The 18523-nt window shown below is 52.0% G+C and overlaps 1 protein-coding gene and 1 long non-coding RNA gene across 6 annotated transcripts in view; one reads left to right on the forward strand and one right to left on the reverse strand.

Moving 5' to 3' along the window:
* The first annotated feature begins 96 nt into the window (after positions 1 to 96).
* On the forward strand, positions 97 to 5570 carry LOC113999006. The gene is made up of 2 exons (XR_003544717.2): positions 97 to 187; positions 1691 to 5570. It is a non-coding gene; the product is annotated as an uncharacterized LOC113999006 (long non-coding RNA).
* AAK1 (AP2 associated kinase 1) overlaps positions 3270 to 18523 on the reverse strand; it is an 84222-nt gene continuing 68968 nt past the window's right edge. For 2 of the 5 annotated variants that reach the window (XM_039384620.1, XM_027742147.2), the window contains 2 exons: positions 18299 to 18403; positions 14719 to 16768 (listed from right to left, as the gene is read on the reverse strand). In XM_039384620.1, coding sequence (XP_039240554.1) covers positions 16674 to 16768; positions 18299 to 18403 — 200 coding nt within the window. In that variant the 3' untranslated portion in view covers positions 14719 to 16673. Of the gene's footprint in view, positions 8992 to 14718; positions 16769 to 18298; positions 18404 to 18523 lie in introns of those variants that run through there. The other 3 variants (XM_027742146.2, XM_039384619.1, XM_039384621.1) reach the window with 2 other exon arrangements.

Raw genomic sequence — 18523 nt, forward strand, 5'->3', positions numbered from 1 at the left:
CGCCCGCCATGGCCCGCGCGCGGCGGCGCCCCCTGGCGGCGGCGGGCGGCAATGGCGGCGCCTGAGGGGCCGGGGCAGGGCCGGGACCCCGGGAATGGCGGCGGCGTTCGGGGTGAGAGGAACCCGAGCTCACGGAGCCCGATCGCGACCCCAGCACCGCCAAGGCCACCCTAACCCGTGTCCCCAGGTGCCACATCCACACGCGTATTAAATCCTCCCAGGGACGGGGACTCCACCACTGCCCTGGGCAGCTGTGCCGGGGCTGGACCGCCCTTTCCATGAAGGAATGTTCCCAATGTCCAACCTGACCCTCCCCTGGCACAGCTTGAGGCCGTTTCCCCTCATCCTGTCCCTTGTTCCCTGGGAACAGAGCCCGCCCCCCCCCCCCCGGCTCCCCCCTCCTGTCTCTCTTGCAGAGAGCAAGAATCATAGAATCAACCAGGTTGGTAAAGACCTCTGAAATCATCAAATGCAACCCTTGATCCAACCCCGCCGTGGTTACCACACCATGGCACTGATGCCACATCCAGTCTCACCTCCCTGGGCAGCCCATTCCAATGTCTGATTACCCTCTCTGTAAAAACTTTCTTCCTCATATCCAACCTAAACCTGCCCTGGGGCAGCTCCAGGCTGTGCCCTCTTGTCCTACTGCTGGTTCCTGGGAGCAGAGCCCGACCCCCCCCGGCTCCCCCCTCCTGTCAGGGAGTTGCAGAGAGTGAGAAGGTCTCCCCTGAGCCTCCTCCTCTCCAGGCTGAGCCCCCCCAGCTCCCTCAGCCTCTCCTCACAGCACTTGTGCTCCACACCCTTCCCCAGCCTCGCTGCCCTTCTCTGGCCCTGCTCCAGCCCCTCCACATCCTTCCCAACCTGAGGGCCCAGAGCTGGGCACAGCACTCCAGGGGTGGCCTCCCCAGTGCCCAGGGCAGGGGCACAATCCCTGCCCTGCTCCTGCTGCCACACTATTCCTGAGCCAGGCCAGGCTCCATTGGCCTCTTGCCCCCCTGGGCCCCCCTGGCTCCTGTTCAGCTGCTGTCAGTCAGTCCCCCCAGGGCCCTTTCTGTCCCCCCACTCTGGCCCAGCCCGTGGGGCTGCTGGGGGTTGTTGTGGCCAAAGGGCAGGACCCGGCCCTTGGCCTGGTTGAACCTCATCCCCTTGGAATCAGCCCAACTCTCCAGCCTGGCCAGGTCCCTCTGCAGAGCCTTCCTGCCCTCCAGCAGATCAACACACCCCCCAACCTGGTGTCATCTGCAAATTTGCTAATGTCCCCCTGAGCCTCCTTTTCTCCAGGCTGAGCCCCCCCAGCTGCTCCTGCTGCTCCAGCCCCTTCCCAGCTCCATTCCCTTCCCTGGACACGCTCCAGCCCCTCAGTATCTCTTGTTGAGGGCCCAGCCCTGGGCCCAGCCCTGGAGGTGCCCCAGCAGTGCCAGCACAGGGACGGGCACTGCCCTGGGGCTGTGACACCCCATGGCTGGGACAGCGCAGGGGCCACTGACCTCCTGCCCCCCGGGCACACCCGGGCTCATGTTCAGCCTACAGTTGTGTCCTGTCCACAGTCAGCATGTTTGCTAGAAATATAAATACAGAAATATAGACATATAAATAAAAATACGGAAACCCTCCCCCCCCCAAAAAACCCCCAAAGAACCACCCCCAAGGGTAACAATTATTTCATTAATATTTACTTTTTTCTCAGCCCTGCAGCACGTTCCAGGGGGATGAGGCCCCACATCCTTGTCCCAGCCCCGAAGGAGCAGCACAGTTACCAACAGTGCTCAGAAACAGCCCCTCCAGCCCCCATTTCACCTCCGAGCCCGGTAACACACAAAAAGCCTTTCTTTCCTCCCTCCACTCCCCTCCAGTTCTCACAAGCCATCAAAAATTGCAAATTTACCCCAGTAACATTCCAGACAGGGTGGCTGCAGAGGGAGTTAAGAGGTAACACTTTTATTTTGATCCAAATGTATTTGAAGTGGAAGCTCTTGGTGCAGGGGCCAATGCTCTGGGCCCTTGAGCAAGAAGAAAGAAGAGTCTTCCCGGGGAGGAAGGAGACACCTCCACAATGTCAGCAAATTAAAGAGATCCTAGGTCATGTCTGGGCCATGGCTGCATGTCCCCCCCGTTGGTCTGATTATAGTCCTGCCCATTTGGGACCAGAAAGTCACTTCCATCGGTCCGATGATCGCTGCTGCTTCTCGTACAACTAAAACAGCCTAAAAACCCCACAAAGTTCCCTGAACAAAACCTCAGCCTGTTTCAGTCATTCCTCACTGGATCTGCTGTACCTTGGCAGGAGCTGCACTCACAGAACACACGTTTTCCTGGGCTTTGCCAAAACCTTTTCCTGGATCCTGTCATTCTTCCCCCCATGCCCAGCTTGGCTCGGATGTGGCCGTGGAGCATTCCCCTCCCAGGTGCTCTCTGGGATGGGTTCACTGTGCCCCTCTTCTGCAGCAGCAGCTCCAGGCTTTGCAGGGTTTTAAATCTCTGGGGTGCAAATTTCACAGCTACTTGTATTGATTTTCTTTCCTGAGCATCACAGGCTACCCAAAATGAACATTCGACAAATCAACCTCAAATGTGGCTTTTTCAGGGGAACACTAAATTACAGACAGCGTTAACGGAGAATGCCATTAATGTGTGTCCATGGATGCATGTTCAAGAGGGGAGAAAATTAAAAAAAGAAAATATGGCAGCTCTGAGAACGAAAAGGCTTCGTTTTCAGCCTTCCCAGGCTCTGCTGTTACCTGGGTGTTACCAGCAGCAGCTGCAGCAGGGCAGAAGGCAGCACAAAGTCTTTCCCAATGGACACGTTTACCAAGATGGAAATTAAATTAAGCAAAGTCCACTCTGCAAAGCACTACCAAAGCCCCTTGTAGGTCTTGGCAGCTGAATGATCTAGAAAAACCACACGTCACCAGCACTCGGAGACTCAACATCTCCCAAGCCCTGGATGTCCAGATGCACCAGCATTAAACCCACTGAGGAGCAGCAGCTTTGCAGGGAGAGCTCAGTTGCTCTGTGCTGCTTGCAGCTGCAGCTCTGCCCTGGATGGGACTGGAAGGACTCTCTGGATATAAAAATTGGATATAAACTGGAATATCCACTGCTTAAAGCAACAAGATCAGTTTGACTTTACAGCTGCCAGATAAAACAGCAGGGCCAGACCCAGTTCAGCATCTTGGTAGAAAAAAATCATTAAAACCCAGATTCTCTGTATCCAGCAAAAATATTTTGCAAGGGGGGGGGATAAGGAATGCACAGAGGAGACAATGTAGTGTCATCAGATAGTGTTTTAATAAAATGTACAGAAGTTTACAAGTCAAACATTTCTTCATGATTACCAGAAACAGATGATCCCACCTGGAGTGCAAAACTTGGCCCCACTGATGTGCCAGGCTGAGGTGGCTCCACGGCTGCTCAGGGACCACACAGAGGGGAAACTCTGCTCGTGGGACACGAGTCAGGTTGTGTGTCACAGTCAGGGGCCCACAGACACTCCCAGCTCCCCTTCCCGCTCCACGTGGGAACAAGGGAGCTTCCTTCGCTCCTGGACTGGGTGAGGGTGCTCTACCCACTGCACCCTACACCCGAGTGAGTCCCCTGCCCTCCCACCCCATCCCTGGGAGGGATCGGGAACACTGGATCAACATTATCCCTCCAGCTTCACAGGGAGCATTTCTAGGTGTGTGTGAGGGTATTTACCCACCTACAACGGAAATTACAGACCGTGGCTTATTTTTAGAAACACTAATGCAGCTGTGATCAGGCTTCAGGAATGTGTTCCCAACTGGACCAAGATTTCACTGTCAGGACACTACTGTAAAAATGCTTTGGAGTCTGTCGGTGTGCTGAAAGGCCTTGATTTAACACCACGAGGAAAACAAACAAACAAACAAAAAACAACAAAAATTCAACTCCCCAACAGAAGAGTCTTTGGTGGAAGCTGAGTTAAAGTAACCGATTACCACTTTGGAGTGACTGACAGTTCAGCAGCTGAGCAGATCCCGCCCAGTTTGCTGCTGTCCCGCGGAGGACGCGCTCCGGGATGTGTCACGATGCTCACAGGGGTCGGAGCTCAGCATCACCTCTGTGCTCCAGGCAGAGTGTGCACCCCAGGCTGGGTGTGTGCTGGCTTCAGGAGGCTGAACTGTAAACTTAACACCAGGTGTGACGATGCCGAGCTGGCTGGAGGGAGAGGAGACACGGGGAAAGCCCCCGAAATCCTGCAGAGCCGGGCAGGACACAGGTCCAGGTCCCCCCACGGCGCTGTACCAACGTCATGGCAGTGAGCACAGAGCCAAGCCAACTGCTTGCTCTATTCACACAGAAACTCTGATTAATCACTTTGAAAAGAGACTTGAAGTGCATTCAGGGAGTGAGAACCAAGAACCACTCCCTCTCCCAGCAGGAATCCCAGATTGTCCAAACGATCCCTGCGAAACCCTCCGACCGTGCACGAGGGCTCAGGGCAGTGAACAGAATTTACTACAGCTTTACTAAAGAGATGAAACCAGTGCTCCTCTTCAGAAAACTGATTTCAAAACACTGCATTGAGGCTGTACTAGTCTTACTTCATTAGGATCACTGGTTGTGTGGCAAATAATTAGCATCATTCTTCCCTGTTTTAACATTACAACAGCAAGCTTCAGAGACTAGAGAAATGAAATTTCCATTTATAACTCATCACACTGAGGCTGCAGCAGTGGCAGTGCAGGATTAGGAGGAACACAGGCTGGAAATGAGAAGGATATCAGAGTAACAGGCCCTGAAATTGAGTCTTATGACCATAACCAAAAGTCCCATTACTTTATGAGCCACATGCAGAGATACAAACGAGCTGCCTCCACCCTCAGAAGAGATTTAAAACCATTTAAGCACTGGATGTGTCTGGCAGGATTGTGAGCTCTAGGGCACAGTCAGCCTGCAATTTGTGTAAAGTGCTTGAAGGACAAAAAAGCTGCCAAAATGCCAGCTGGAAACTCAGCCTGACCCAACCTAACAGGGCTGGAAATGAGCCCAGACACCCCAGTGTACCTTCCCTTTGAGCACAGAGGGGACAGGCTAATACTCCTCCAGCACCAGCTCCGTGGCACCTGGACGTGGCAAGACCAGAAACTTCACAGAATTATCCAAAAGCAATTTTTCAAGTAAAAATGAAGGGCAGGAAGAACCTGAATGCAGTGAGCAGAGGGAACACCCTGAACCCACCTGGGGTTCAGCAAAGCATCTCCCTGTTCCGCAGGTTCATCCCACACTGCCAAGGCCTGGCCTCCCTTCCAGCAGCTTCTGAGTGAATTTAAGAGCTCGAGGCCAAATGCAGCCTCCTGGCTCAGTGTGGCTGCGACACAGGTTGGTGTTGGGACAAATCTGGGCCCTCACACTCCCCCTCCTTGAATTCACAGTTTGCTGTCACAGTCGCTCTCAGGGCCTCTCACTGATCCCATCCAGCAACAACCAACTTGGGGATACAGAGATTTAAAACAAAAAACAAAACCAACCACCTTTTGGGTGTATATTTAAACAGAAAACTAAACAACAAAACATAATAAACAGCCTCAGCTTTGCTGAATAAACATCTCAAGGGAAACCCAGAAACTTCTTTTACAGTACTTCTATTTTCAAGAGGTGGTGATGGAGGACAGAAAGCCCCTAAACCACCACTATGCACCAATATTTATTAGCTGTGAGTGCAGCAGAGCAGGGCAGAAAGTTCCCAGCTCCACAAGCTCCAGCTGACCTGTTCACCAGGAACTTGTGCAAGCCAATGTGGCCTCCCTGCCTTCCAGTATTCTCCCTGCCCAGCCCAGGGCTCTCAGACCTCAGCCCAAGCATTTCCCTCTCCCTTCCAGGCAACCCCCATGTCCAGCAGAACACCTGGCTCATCTCTTGCAACTGGAGATATTTTGGAGGGGATTCAAATTCAAGGAGGGGAAAGGGAACACTGAGTAGTTGGCGATTCCCACTTGCAGATGCTTTGCAGTCCCCTCCCAGCACTCAGGGATTTTCCATCCACCTGTCCATCCATCCCTCCATCCTCCTGCTGTGTGGCTGGGATGAAAGGTGAGCAGCGAGTCTGCCCCAGACTGTGCAATGTCCTCTTTTTTTCAGCCTTCACACACATCTTTTCTGTGCCCCCTGTGTTCCTATAACACTTATTATTTGGACCTCGGACAGAGCCATGTGCTGGAGGTGGTCTCAGGGTTTTTTCTCTCCAAACTACACCAAAGTCTATTTTCAGCTGCAGCAGCTCCCCAGGGTGTGACTCCAGTGAGTCAGGAGGAGCTACAGCTGATCCTTCCCTCTCTCCAAGGGCCACTACTCGAGGGACACTACTCACAGGACTTGCTCTCTGAGTACAAACACATCAGCAAGTGGACAGGGAGGAACCTGCTCTGCACACAGCCAGTCTTGACCTCAGAGACCAACCCACGGCTCCAACAACTCCCCTGCAAACGTCCAAAGACCACAAACCCACTCGTGGGAGACCCCCAAACACAAAGTGTGTCCTTTACCCTCAGCACAAGGCTCCAGCTTGGACTGGGAGCTTGGACTGGGATCCCATAGAGCCCTGATAGCCAGGTCTTTGAGAGCCAGTCCACTCTCACAAGCACCTTTGCAGGCCAGAAACAGCAGATCCAGGGCAACTTCTGCAACCAGGCATTTTGCAAAATAAACATGGGAGGTTCCACTCTCCTCTCTGTCCTCCACTAGTGAGCAGAGCAGGGAGCACAGTCTGCTCTGGGCCTGCCCAGTGCCTGCCCGGGGGATTCTGCCTCTGAACACTCTGGCTGCTCACACAGTAAGTACTCGTCCTTCTCTTTGGGACTGGGATAGAAAACATAATACTTTGGAAGGAGAGCGAATGGATTTTGTTTAAGTTCATCCTTAATCAACAAGAAAACAAAAGGCAGAATTTACTCCGAGTCGAGCTCTGCCAGTCCAAACCCATCTAACAGGGCCAAGTCACACCACGTGAGGTACATCAGCACAGCTATGGAGCTGTTTGCATCATAAATTTCCCCCAAAGGTCTATTTTTAATACTGTAAATACACATCTCTCCTTCACCAAGAGCAGATTTCCGGGTCCTACACTTTGGCATAGACCAGACAGGAAATACATGTGTAAAAGTGAAAGCTTTGCCTGATTGTTTGCACAATAATTCGATTTTCCAGCAGCAGGAACAGCCTGATTGCCTCACTGGAGTTCCCAAGACTGAAGGCACTGTGAGTCCTTCCCTGACTGGTGTGGCCCCAGCCTGGGCAGCACTGCCACGTGTCCCACCCCAGGGAGAGCAGAGCCACGGCTCTGCTCCCACCACCCTGCACAGCCTGGCCCCAGAGAGCACTGCAGGGTCTGCCTGGGTGGGCACATCACCCCCAACACCCACCCAGAGCCACAGCTGCCACGGCCACACCGCTGCTGAGCAGCAGGAATAGCACTGACGGCAAAGAAGTCACAATAAGCCTTTAACCTGTGAAATCACGTCCTTTCCAGAGCATTAGCAAGTCCTGCTTGACTTGCTCTGTAATTAATAAACCTTTTAATTCATCTTATAATGCATTTCTCTAGCCAGGACCAGAAAATATGGAATACTACTAGTTTGGAAAAGCATCTAAAAAAATAAATGGGGGGAAGACAGTGAGAGGAGGAAGGTGAGAAAGGCTCTGAGGATCCTGAGAGCCAGGCATTGGGACTAACATAACTTAGAACGGTTCCACTACCTATCACTGCAAAGAGAGTTCCGACCAAAAATAATAATTATTTTATACATATATATTGCTATGTCATTCATTTCGACGCAGAGGTCCGAGGTGCTGTGCGAGGTGTCCCGCAGGAAGCACAGCCCCAGCCCCCAGCACGTTAAGGCTTCTGCTTCCCCGCTTTGGAAGGGAAGGGCGCCGAGGAGAAGGGATCCGCGCCGGGCAGCTCCGTAGTCCTGGAGGACAGCGGGACCACAGAGACAGAGCCCGCTATGGCCTGCCTGTTGGTCTGAGACACCACTTTGTAAGCAGCTATGGGCTTGGCCTCGAGGCCTGGCCCGTCCTCGGGGCTGTAGTGCCGGGAATACTTGGACAGGGATTGCGGACGGAAAGGCTGGTTCCCTGCGGTGCCCAGCGCGGCGTCTGGGGGCAGTGCGGGGCCTTGGCTCCTCTCCCCAGCCACGTCCCCCTGCTCCAGCAGCCCTCCTTTAGCAGGGACGCTCTCCTGGGCCTCCACAGCTCTCCCGGAGCAGGGATGGAGGCTGCCTGGCTGAGGGAACCCGGCAGGAGGATACTGAGACCTCGCCGAGGCCGCGGCCCCGTGCGCCGCCGAATCCAGGCTGGGGAACAGCGGGAGAGCTCGGCCATCGCCCCCTTGGCTGAGGAAAACAGGTGCTGGGAACGGCTCCTTATGGGAAGTCAACTCTTCCATGCTTTTCTTCTTAGTGAAAGGGGCTCTCAGAAACACATCTGCTTCTTCTGGATGTCGCAGAGCCACGTTGCCCTTGGAGAGAAAAGGAGCTTTGGTAAAGACATCCCCCTCATCCGGCACTTTCCTGGAGCTTCGGAAAGGAGCCGTGGCAAAAACATCCGGTTCGTTAAAAGCCTCCCCGGCGTGCGACTGGAAGGCTGGGAACAGCATCTCCCCTGCTCTGGACTGGGAGTGGGGATCTCCCTTGGAGGCCTCGTGCCTCTCCCTGGGCACAGGCTGCAGGAACCCTGGGCACAGCTTGCACGTCTCCTCTTCCTCTTCCGAATCCATCAGTAAAGGCCTGGACCCGCTGCAATCCAGAATATCTCCCTCATGGTCTGTGCCCTCTCCTTCACTGCTGTAGAAGGAGCTGTTGCTTGAAGGACCATCTCTGGCTAAATATTCCGACTCCGAGTTGTGCTGCACTTTCACCTCCAGCATCTTGGACTGACCCTTGTACAAAGCGAGTCCGTCACTGCCAGAATCTGCTTTACAGAGCTCAAGAGCTACAGCTGGGAACACGCCTGGATCCCTCTGCAGACCTACAAACACAAGAGAAGAGTGTTACTCAACCAGCTCCACGCCCTTGGTCATCAGTCAGCATGAGAGGTACTTATGACACAAGAACATCACACTGTTCAGATGGAAACCACCACCACGCATGGAAAATGGGCGGGAGAGGGAGGGAAACCAATGGAACTAAAAATGCCGGGAAGGTGTTTACGACACACGAGCTGAGACACAACTAACCTAGCCTGGGGACACACAGGCACCACTGCTCAGAGGTGGAGGATGTCTGACACACGCAGGGGGCACACGCAGCACTCTCAGCACCACCCCACAGGTCTCCTCTCCCTCCCACCCGCGACGACGACACCACGGCAGAGGGTTCACGTCCCAACGCTGCTGCCCAGAGTGAAGCTCCAGCAGACAGACAAGTTCTGTCACTGCCTGCTGCCCTGCTGGCTGCCCTCTGAGCACAGCCACCGCTTGGCACAGCCTCTGTTCCTGTGAGCCAGCCCACGGATACGTGGAATTACACTCAGGCTTGGAAAATACACAGGAATGCCCCTCAATCTGCTAAAATAACATGGCCCTTTCAAAGACTGAAGGTCAGCCTACAGCTTTTAGTGAATCCTTGTAACTGCAGCAGCATCATTTTAAACTACTGCCAGAGAAACCATTTTTAAACATCCATACCCTGACTTTAAATCAAGGATCATGACTACAATGACCTGGCTTGTTTCTGGATTTGATAACAAGACAGTGCAGGGAGAGGCTGCCCTGCCCTTCTCCAGGGTTGGTTTTGCCTCACGACTCACACAGACAGAACAGAAGATCTCTTACCTTCACAGAACTACTGGCAGGTTGGGAGTGTGTCATTGGACTCATGTTAGCAAGAGGACAGGAAAAAATCACATGAAAACTAAGCAGTAGGAATTGCAGGAAGAACGAGGAGGGTGAGGAGGCTGGTTGGTGCCCACGGACAGCGGGGCACTAACCCACACACCCTGCTGTGCCAGAGCAGCCTCCTCACCCAGGGGAAGCTCTGCCCAGGTCAGTCATTCATGTTTGCACACCCATCACAGCCCTCAGGGCACTGCTCCATGAGCCATGGACACACACGGGTTATCCCCTTCTCCAGCACCTCTCACAATTAAAGACACAGCAGGCGTTCATTAAGCATCAAAACTGGTATTTATTGGGAAACTCTTCACTTGGATACATGACACTGCTAAATAAAGACAGTGCAGATATGTGAACAAAAACAAAAACACCCTCTGTCTTTCCTGAAGCCTCCGTTGTCGCACTGGTTTCCCCTGAGATGCCACCCTTGGATCACAGGAACACACTGCCCAGGTGTTACTGGCACATTCTGGGCACACAGGCTGAGGCAGAGCAAGAGCAGCTGCCACATCACACAAATGCCTCCGAATTCCCCATGAACTACAGATTAAGGAACCAAGGGAAAAAGGCATTTACCGTAGAGAACATGATGCCAGTGCAAACCAAGGCCCCCTCTGCACAAGAACAGCACAAACACACCGTTTGGTCGGTGTTCCCTGCCTGGTTACGTGTGTCAGCAGGTGCCTGTGCCCACGTAAGCCAGGACATGTGGGACAGTCAGAGAGGGTGGCAGGATCTCAGCTCTGCTCAGGGCAGGGGCAGCACAGCTCTGAATGGGAGGCACCAGACAAGAGGCAGAACACTCTAGTTCAGGAAAAATGGCTTTTTCCAATGCTCTCTCTGCCCATCCTAAGAGAGAAGGGCACTGAATGCCCAGAGACTGTTTTCTCCCTTGCCAAGGCCAGTGCAGGAGCTGTAAGTTACTCTGGGAGATAAAACCTAAGTGATGGCTCAGCAGGAGCCATTTCAGTCAGAGCTGCTGGGCAGTACCACAGGGGAAGGGCCCCAGTAATTTGAACACAACAACAATGGGCACAGAGATGGTCAAGTGTTACCTGAGAGTTTGGGAATTCACTGGCAGGACCGGAGCACCAACTGCACTGCCAGGGTCTGTGTCTCTGATCCTGAACAAGGGAGACCTGGCACTTCCAGACCCCTCCCACTGTAACCCATCTCAGCAGCTTCCTTCCCACATTCCTTGGTTCCCTCAGCTTTTCCTCTGGCAGAAAGCAAAGGAATGGTCCCAGAGGGAGCTATAGCAGCATCCCTACAACAAGGAAGACATCACACCAGTGTTTTACCTCAGCAGACTGTGTGTGTGGCTCAGACACCTCTCACAGCTGCTGATGCCATCTGGTAAAAAAGGCTCTGAGCTAATGCTGGCACTGAGATCACCATCAAACCCAACCCTGCCGTGGGAAGGGCAGGGCAGAGATAACAAGACCAGGCCAGTGCTTCCCATAAGCAGCCACAACTATGGGTCTTGCAGACCATCATTCCAGAGGCTCCTGTCCCTGACTCTCAGGACAACAGGGAATTCCAGATGCTCCAGCAGGGCTGAGATCAGAGACCAGGGGGGCTGAGGTGCTCCAGGGACAGCTCCCCATGGAAAGGCCTGGATGGCCAAAACAGACACTGTTGTTCTGTTACAGGGCAGGACAGAAGGGGTCACTGCACGACCTGGTGACAGCAAGAGTGAACCCAAGTCTAAATCTCATCAGACTAAGGCAGTGCCTTTTGGTCCCTCCTCCATGGGGACTGGGCCCTGTTCACGCTGGACGAGGGGCCTGAAAAGAACCAGGCCTGGATCTCTTGGGCCAACACACAAAGCACCACAACCCCTCATGCAGAGATGTCCCTTTGGCAGAGGCAGCATTTCCCAACACGTGCCTACCCTGAGCCAGGCTCCTTCACTGGGAGCTCCTTGTCTGTCCCCTCTTCCTGCAGACTCCTGAGGTCTGGGTGTTCCTCCAAGGGGAAGCATCCCTCAGGTTTTCCTTAGTGCTCAGGTTTAAGGACTGCACACTGCAAACAGCCACAAGCTTTACAGCAGCAAATCTTTACAGAAGCTGGAGCTTACAGATGAGGTTTCTCCCTGCCCCTGTACAACACTGGTGTTTAATATTTTATTCCAGGGTCAGATATAGGTACTAAAGAAAATCCCAAACTATACTCAAGCTCTCTTTCCACAAGGAGAACCTTAAAAATAAAACCACTTATCACTCAGTACTCCAGAAATACACCCTTTGTGTATCCAGACAGCAACCTGAAGAAAAGGCCATTTACCCCAGGTTACAGCCCTGACACCTGGACTTTCCCCAGCTTCCAAGGAAAACAGTGCCTTGAAGTGGGAGAGTACTGAAATAACCAAGAGCAAAATTAGAAAATATTTACTCCCTAAGGCAGAGCAGTCACCACAGTGATGAGGACCTCACTTCTGGAGCAGAGTCCAAAACAAAGTCGGGGAGACAGAAAACTCTCCTGATTTCAAGCCCAAGTCAGGAAGGTCTCAGCAGTAACTGTGGCTAAAGATCAGAAGAATTACCAGTGTGCAGGATTAGTAGTTTGGCACTTAAAAAGGGTCAGAAAGCTTCTCCTTCCTTTGTTCTTGCACAGTGGAGTCTTTTCTTGCATCCCAATTCCTAGAAGCAATCTCCTTAAAGGCAATACAGAACCACCCCCAGGCAGCAGTTCCACAGGAGGTGCCACAGCAGGGCACCAGAGGTCAGTGTCACCTGTGTCACTGCCCAGTGCAGACAGAACTCCGTGTTTCTGCCCAAAGCCACTGCACAGGAGGAGACCTGGAGGCACAGCCAGGGCCTGCAGCTCTACAAGAGAAGGAATTAATGCCCTAGTTTGGGCACTCATGTAGAGCCACCTGCACCATGACAGTGAGACCAGGCAGGAGCTAAACCAAGCCCAAACCCCACATTCCAGCAGTTCCCAAACTAACACCCTGGACACCAAGAGCATCCTTGTGCTCCCCCCTCACTGGGCTGTGCCCAAACCAGGAGTTATGGACACAAGTCCTCTTTAAGGTACAGCCAATGACCCGCTAAGGAAAACACAAGGCGAGTCCCATGGGGTGAAGGTCCCTCCTGTGCCAGGCGGGAGCACGAGTCCCACAGCAGGGATGTCCCTGGAGCAGCCCACCCTTCCTCCTGGGAACAGCAGGATCCGGAGCCTGGACCAGGGCTCCTCCCAGCACAGACAGGGACTGCACAGGAGCAACAAATAAATACAAGAAACCCTTTTTTAATTCCCCCCCAGGTCCGTGTTTCCTGCTGGAGGGCAGCAGCTGAGTGTGCAGTGCCCACACACCTCAGCACAGAGACAGGGCACCCACCTCGCCCGACTGCCACGACCCAGCTGAGCATCAGCTCCCTCATCACTCACTGCCCCTGTCCCAGCTCTGCCTCCCCCACAGCAGCTGCTCCCCAGCTCTGACTGATTCCCAGGGGAGCTCCTGAACTAGAGAAGTTGGGCTGAACTTCCACATGCCCCCACTTCAGCTGCTGCAGCTGCAGCACATGGGGCACCCGATGGCATTTCCTGTAGTTCCCCTTCCACAAACTCCACATTTCACCTTTGCTTGGATACCCCAAAAGCTGCTGAACTCTGCCCCTGCTCTGAATCACACCTGAACTTTCACTGTAATAACAAATTTAAAAAAAAAATCAATTTACAAAGCAGGTGTTTTTGGACAGCCACTGGAGGGAACACCCTGCAAGCTTTCAGGCCAAAGAACACCTTCGTTGTTCCTTTGCAAGAAGCCCCCACTAAAAATAACTTTGCTCTGCACAGATTGGCTCAAGCTGCTCTTCACCTGTTGTGAGTGGGCTGGGGGATGATGCAGGTTTGCCATAAAGCCAACGGTGCCAAGATTGTCCCCCCAGCCCAGACTGCCCCGGCTGCTCACACAGCACCCACTGCCCTGGCCAAGGAGGGCCCACTGGACCCCAGGAAACTTGGACAGTACAAACCCAGGAAGCTGCACCTTCTGGTTTGGGATGGATGCTCCCAACACAGTGGGTATTGTCAGAAACAACACAACTGGCTGATCTCTCAACTGTGGGGTGACACTTGTGCCCATCTGTTGAAAGGTGAACCAGAAGGTTTCCAAAGGCAGGGGCATTTCTCAGCCCACGTCCCCCCCGAACAACCGAGAACCAATATCGAAATTCCAGCTGCTCTCTGAACATTTCCCACCCAATCCCAGTTTGTTCTTGCACCCACAGCACAGCCTTGACGGGAAGGGAAATGGCTCCATGTCCTGTGGTTGTGTTTGCAGTTCCCTGCCAGGAGGATCCACCAGAACAGTCAATGCCACCACTGCAAGCCCCAGAGCCCTCTGTCATCCCAACACTCAGGAACAGCACCGGGCAGAGAGGAGAACACTGCTGGGATTTCACTGACTGTAGGTTTGTGCCATGTTACCTAACACCTCCTGACCCCACAACCCTTCAAAGGGGACAGAAACATCTCCCTCAGCTTCAAACAAGGCTCCAACCAAGCTCCAACAGCCTCACTCTGACACCACCTGGGCAGCACCAGGTACCAGGCACGTCCCACAGGGACACGGGGGAGGTTCAGTCTGTCCCCCCCAGCAGCAGCTTCCACTCAAACTCCCCAGCTCTGAGCAGCACCAACACCAGCCAGTGCCTGTAGGACAGTCACAGCTTCTGGAGTTTAAAATGAATCCCCAATCTCCACTCATCTCATCTCATCTCATCTCTCATCTCCCATTCGCTCTGCAAACACGTGGCGAGGATTTGCTGATGAAGGAGGTCTAAGGACAGACATCTCTAAAATATCATACTTCCACCCGCACCCACGAACAGCTACTTGAAAAAGCAATAAAATAAACATTCACATCTGCTTATTTAATAGCATTATTAACAACCCAGTGCATTTGTCATTTTTTTCCAGAACCCTTGAACAAGCGCCATTAGATTTAAAATCTTAAACATTCTTTAAAAGTACTTTAATTCACAGAAATCTTTGTTTCTAATATACAGTAGATGGTTACTTTTTAAAATCCATTCTCTTTTCATATAATCTCAGTATCTGACTATACAATAACTTTCTATCTATAGCGTCTTCATGTTTTCCAGTCCAGCTTGCCTGTGCTTTAGGAATATAAAACAAAAAAATAATAAAGTTCTATCCACAATTTTACTAAGGTCATTTCCATAGTTCTCATGTAAAGCTTCTCTTGGAAAGTGCAGTATACACATGTAATGATACAACACACTTAAGCAATACTTTTATTATTAAGTGTAGGTTTTAAAAGAAGAGTAATGTAGAGACACAACCGATGGGAGATCTATGTACAGAACTGGTTAAACGGAGTGTTGGGGGGATGGAGAGAGGAAAAGGAGGAGTCACAAACTTGGGTCTCTTCCCTTCTCAGCGAGGTCAGCACAGACATTCAGTCGCTCGAACTTTCGCACGTGGGAACTGCACTGTTACTAATACAGCTACAAACACAGACACGGGGAGAGCAGGAAGCTGGGAGAGTCCACTACAGAGGGAGGGACAGTCCTTCTGGGCAGAGAGAGCTCTCAAATACAAGATAGAAATTCCGCACTTCGGGATAAGCCAAGGAAAACGAGGTGAGTGTATCCAGCAAAGTTGACCAACTAAGCATGTGGAGGGAAAAGAAAAGGGAAACCCCACCGAGCTGTAGCAGCACTGATTTCAAACCACCTGAACCAAGTGCATGCGTGTTCACAGAGACCGGGGAGAAGGGCCCACAGGAACCTCTGCTACTGAAACAATGGGTCCAAACTGACCCGGGTGCACCACAGCAGTCACGGGAGAAAGGGGAACCCAGAACAGATACCAGAGGCTGGACCAAAACCGGGATTGAAAACGGACAAAACGACCGCAGGACAATTTGTTTCATACACAATTTACAGTAGGTCGGGGGGATTTTTTTCTTTCCAGTCAAACACAAAAATCACAGAAAATACATCTGCTGCTGCCACAGTGCCCTTTTCACCCAAAAAAAAGGTCAACAAAATGCCAGTCACAAGCATACTCACATGGATTTGGTTCAAAACCGTGTTACGTTTCACCTAGGGTCATGTCTGCAGCTTTAGCAATCTGGTTTTTTCCTTTTTTTCTTTTCTCTTTTTTTCCTTTTTCCTGGTTTTCCCTCCCCCAGGAAGTGCAGTTCATTCCCGAGCAGGATTGTTAAACAGCAAACCATGGGCTGGGGGCAGCTGGAAAACTCTTCATCTGCACCATCACCAGAGTATGGGCTGGGCTGTTTCAGAGGAACTCGGGGCTTCCTCCTCCTCTGAAGCCAATTCAGAGCCATGAGCTCTCCTGACCTGGATCCTGCAGGTGAGGGACGTCCCCACCACTGTCCCCCGGCCCCTTCCTCCTGCCCATCCAGGGAAAACAGGGACAAGCCCAGACCCAAAAGCACAAAGCAGAGGTTGACCCACACCGTGCCCCCCTGCTCTGGGCAGGGGGAGGCTCTTGCAGGCAGGGGCCCAGAGCAGCTGCTGTTCCCTGCTCCCCACGGTGCTCCCTGCACACGGGCTACGGGGAGGAGCAGAGGAACCAGAGCAGGCGTTCAGAGCTTTAGGGAGGACAGGCTGCCTGGAGAACTGAGACAGAATCCTTCCCAGGCCATGGGAAGACACGAGAAAGGTGGGTGACTGTCTCCTGTTGGCAGATTTTTCTTTTAATTAAGAAAAAAAAAAAAGAGCAAAGCCCCAAAGAAGCACAACGGGAGGAAACTCTTCTGGCAACGGGACGGAGGGTTGGGTACGGGACAGAAACTGCGGCTGCTACTGTGCCACTGCTACAGGTCTATCAGCTGATCCACCAGCAGTAAAGACCTGGCTATGTTGGGAAGACTGGACTCAGAGCTTCCACTGTTGTTTCTAGAATGCCCACCTGAAAGTGTGAGAGATAGGAATTCAGTATTGAACAGGACACACACACACGACAGTTTCAGAAGTTCAAGATCAAGCAAGAAAGAAAAAAGTCAAAGCAAAACAGAAAATTTGCTCAAGCTTTTCTCATTACTATCACAACAGCAACAACAACCCCTCCTTGCTCTTCCACCCTCTCTCCCCAGACCAACCAGCACAGCAGCCAACAAATCCCTACAAACACCAGCTCCTTCCCCGAGGTTTATCCAGGCTGCAGAATCCTGTCCTTACTAAAGGGTCACTAAAGCAATTACAAGGACTCCCACAACCTAAAGACAGTTCAGAGTTTTAAATCTTGAAATTTAGTTGCTATTTTAAGAGCATCTTTGGTTTGCAGCTGCTTCCAGGAGAGCTGAGCTCTCATGGGGCTTTCTGTAAGTGGGACCTGGACACATAAAGAAAGGATCCCAGAACAGGCTGGGTTGGAAGGGCCTTTAAAGACCATCTGGTTCCAACCCCTCAAGAATCTTCTCTGTACTCAAGGCAGCCTATCCTGGCCCAGATTTGGGAGAAATCTCCTCTGACTTCCAGCAGGAGCAGGGTTTGTAATGTCTGAACTATGTCTAACGAGTCTTTGAAAGCCAACACGGGTGCAGAGCAGGGGCACAGCACATTCCTGCTGGGACCAGAAGTGGGAGCTAGGGAAGCCAAAAAGTTCTGTGATCAAACTGAGGGAAAAAAAAAAAAGAGCCCTAGAGTTGTCTTTAAACCTCCACCAGTACACCAGAAGCTGTAATCAAAACTTTTCAACAGTGTGACCGCAGAGGCAGGACCCACTTCACTGAGCAGGCTGTGAAACGGTGCCTGATTCTGTCCCTGAAGAGCTAAAAACACAGCACTGTTGTGGCTTTAAGCCAAAAGTGCTGCTGCTCCTCCATAGCCCTGTGTGAGGCTGGAAGTGCTGGCCAAGAGCTCCTCAACTGAGGGGACACCACGGTCTGAAGTCCCACAGACTCTCCTGCTCCCTTCAAAGGAGGTGGGGACCATCAACCAAACCTCACACTCAGTTCCCACAAGCACCTTTGAAAAAGCCCCAATTTCAGCAGGAGTTTTGGGATTATAAAGGATCATTATCATCATCATCCTCCCCGTTTGTTGTTCCTCATGCCAAGCTCACTCAAAAGCCAAAGGATCTCCTTTATTGGCCTGGACAGCAAATGGGAACGTGGGAGAGCAGAGTTCTCCCAGCACCTCAGCAAGAGGTGTCTGTGCTCTCCTGGCAGGCTGGGAGCAATGACCTCATGGGATCTGAAATCCTTGCACTTCTTATCTTTTTGGACATGGAATCCTCTCCCAAACAGAGAACCTACAGAAATTTCAAGGCCAGTGTATCTCAGAGACAGACTAAGCTCCCTAAATACCACACTGATGTATCTACAGTTTAGGGTTTGGACTAGTCACACCTGCTGCAGCACCACTGCCCCAGAACTAATTTATATGTTCACTGTTTTCCTTTTCTCCTTCCCTTTTTCACCCCCATATCCTGGCTTACCTTGTGAATTTTTGGATATCAACACTGGAATTGGGTCAAACTCATCTTCTGTCACTTTTTCAGAGCCCTCAGGAGCATCAAAGCCTGATATCAGGTTAGTATCTTCTGCAGCATAGAAGAGAAAGAGAGTAAAGAAGCAAAGACAGCAGAGAGGCTGGTTAGCATTGCCAGGAAGGGTTAGAACATCTCTATGTTTTCAGAAACAGGGTTTAGAAGCAGGAGTTT

The sequence above is a fragment of the Pipra filicauda genome, unplaced genomic scaffold (genome assembly GCF_003945595.2).
Source record: "Pipra filicauda isolate LSUMZ 115617 unplaced genomic scaffold, ASM394559v2 scaffold364_size791107_pilon, whole genome shotgun sequence".
Classification (NCBI taxonomy): Eukaryota; Metazoa; Chordata; class Aves; order Passeriformes; family Pipridae; genus Pipra; species Pipra filicauda.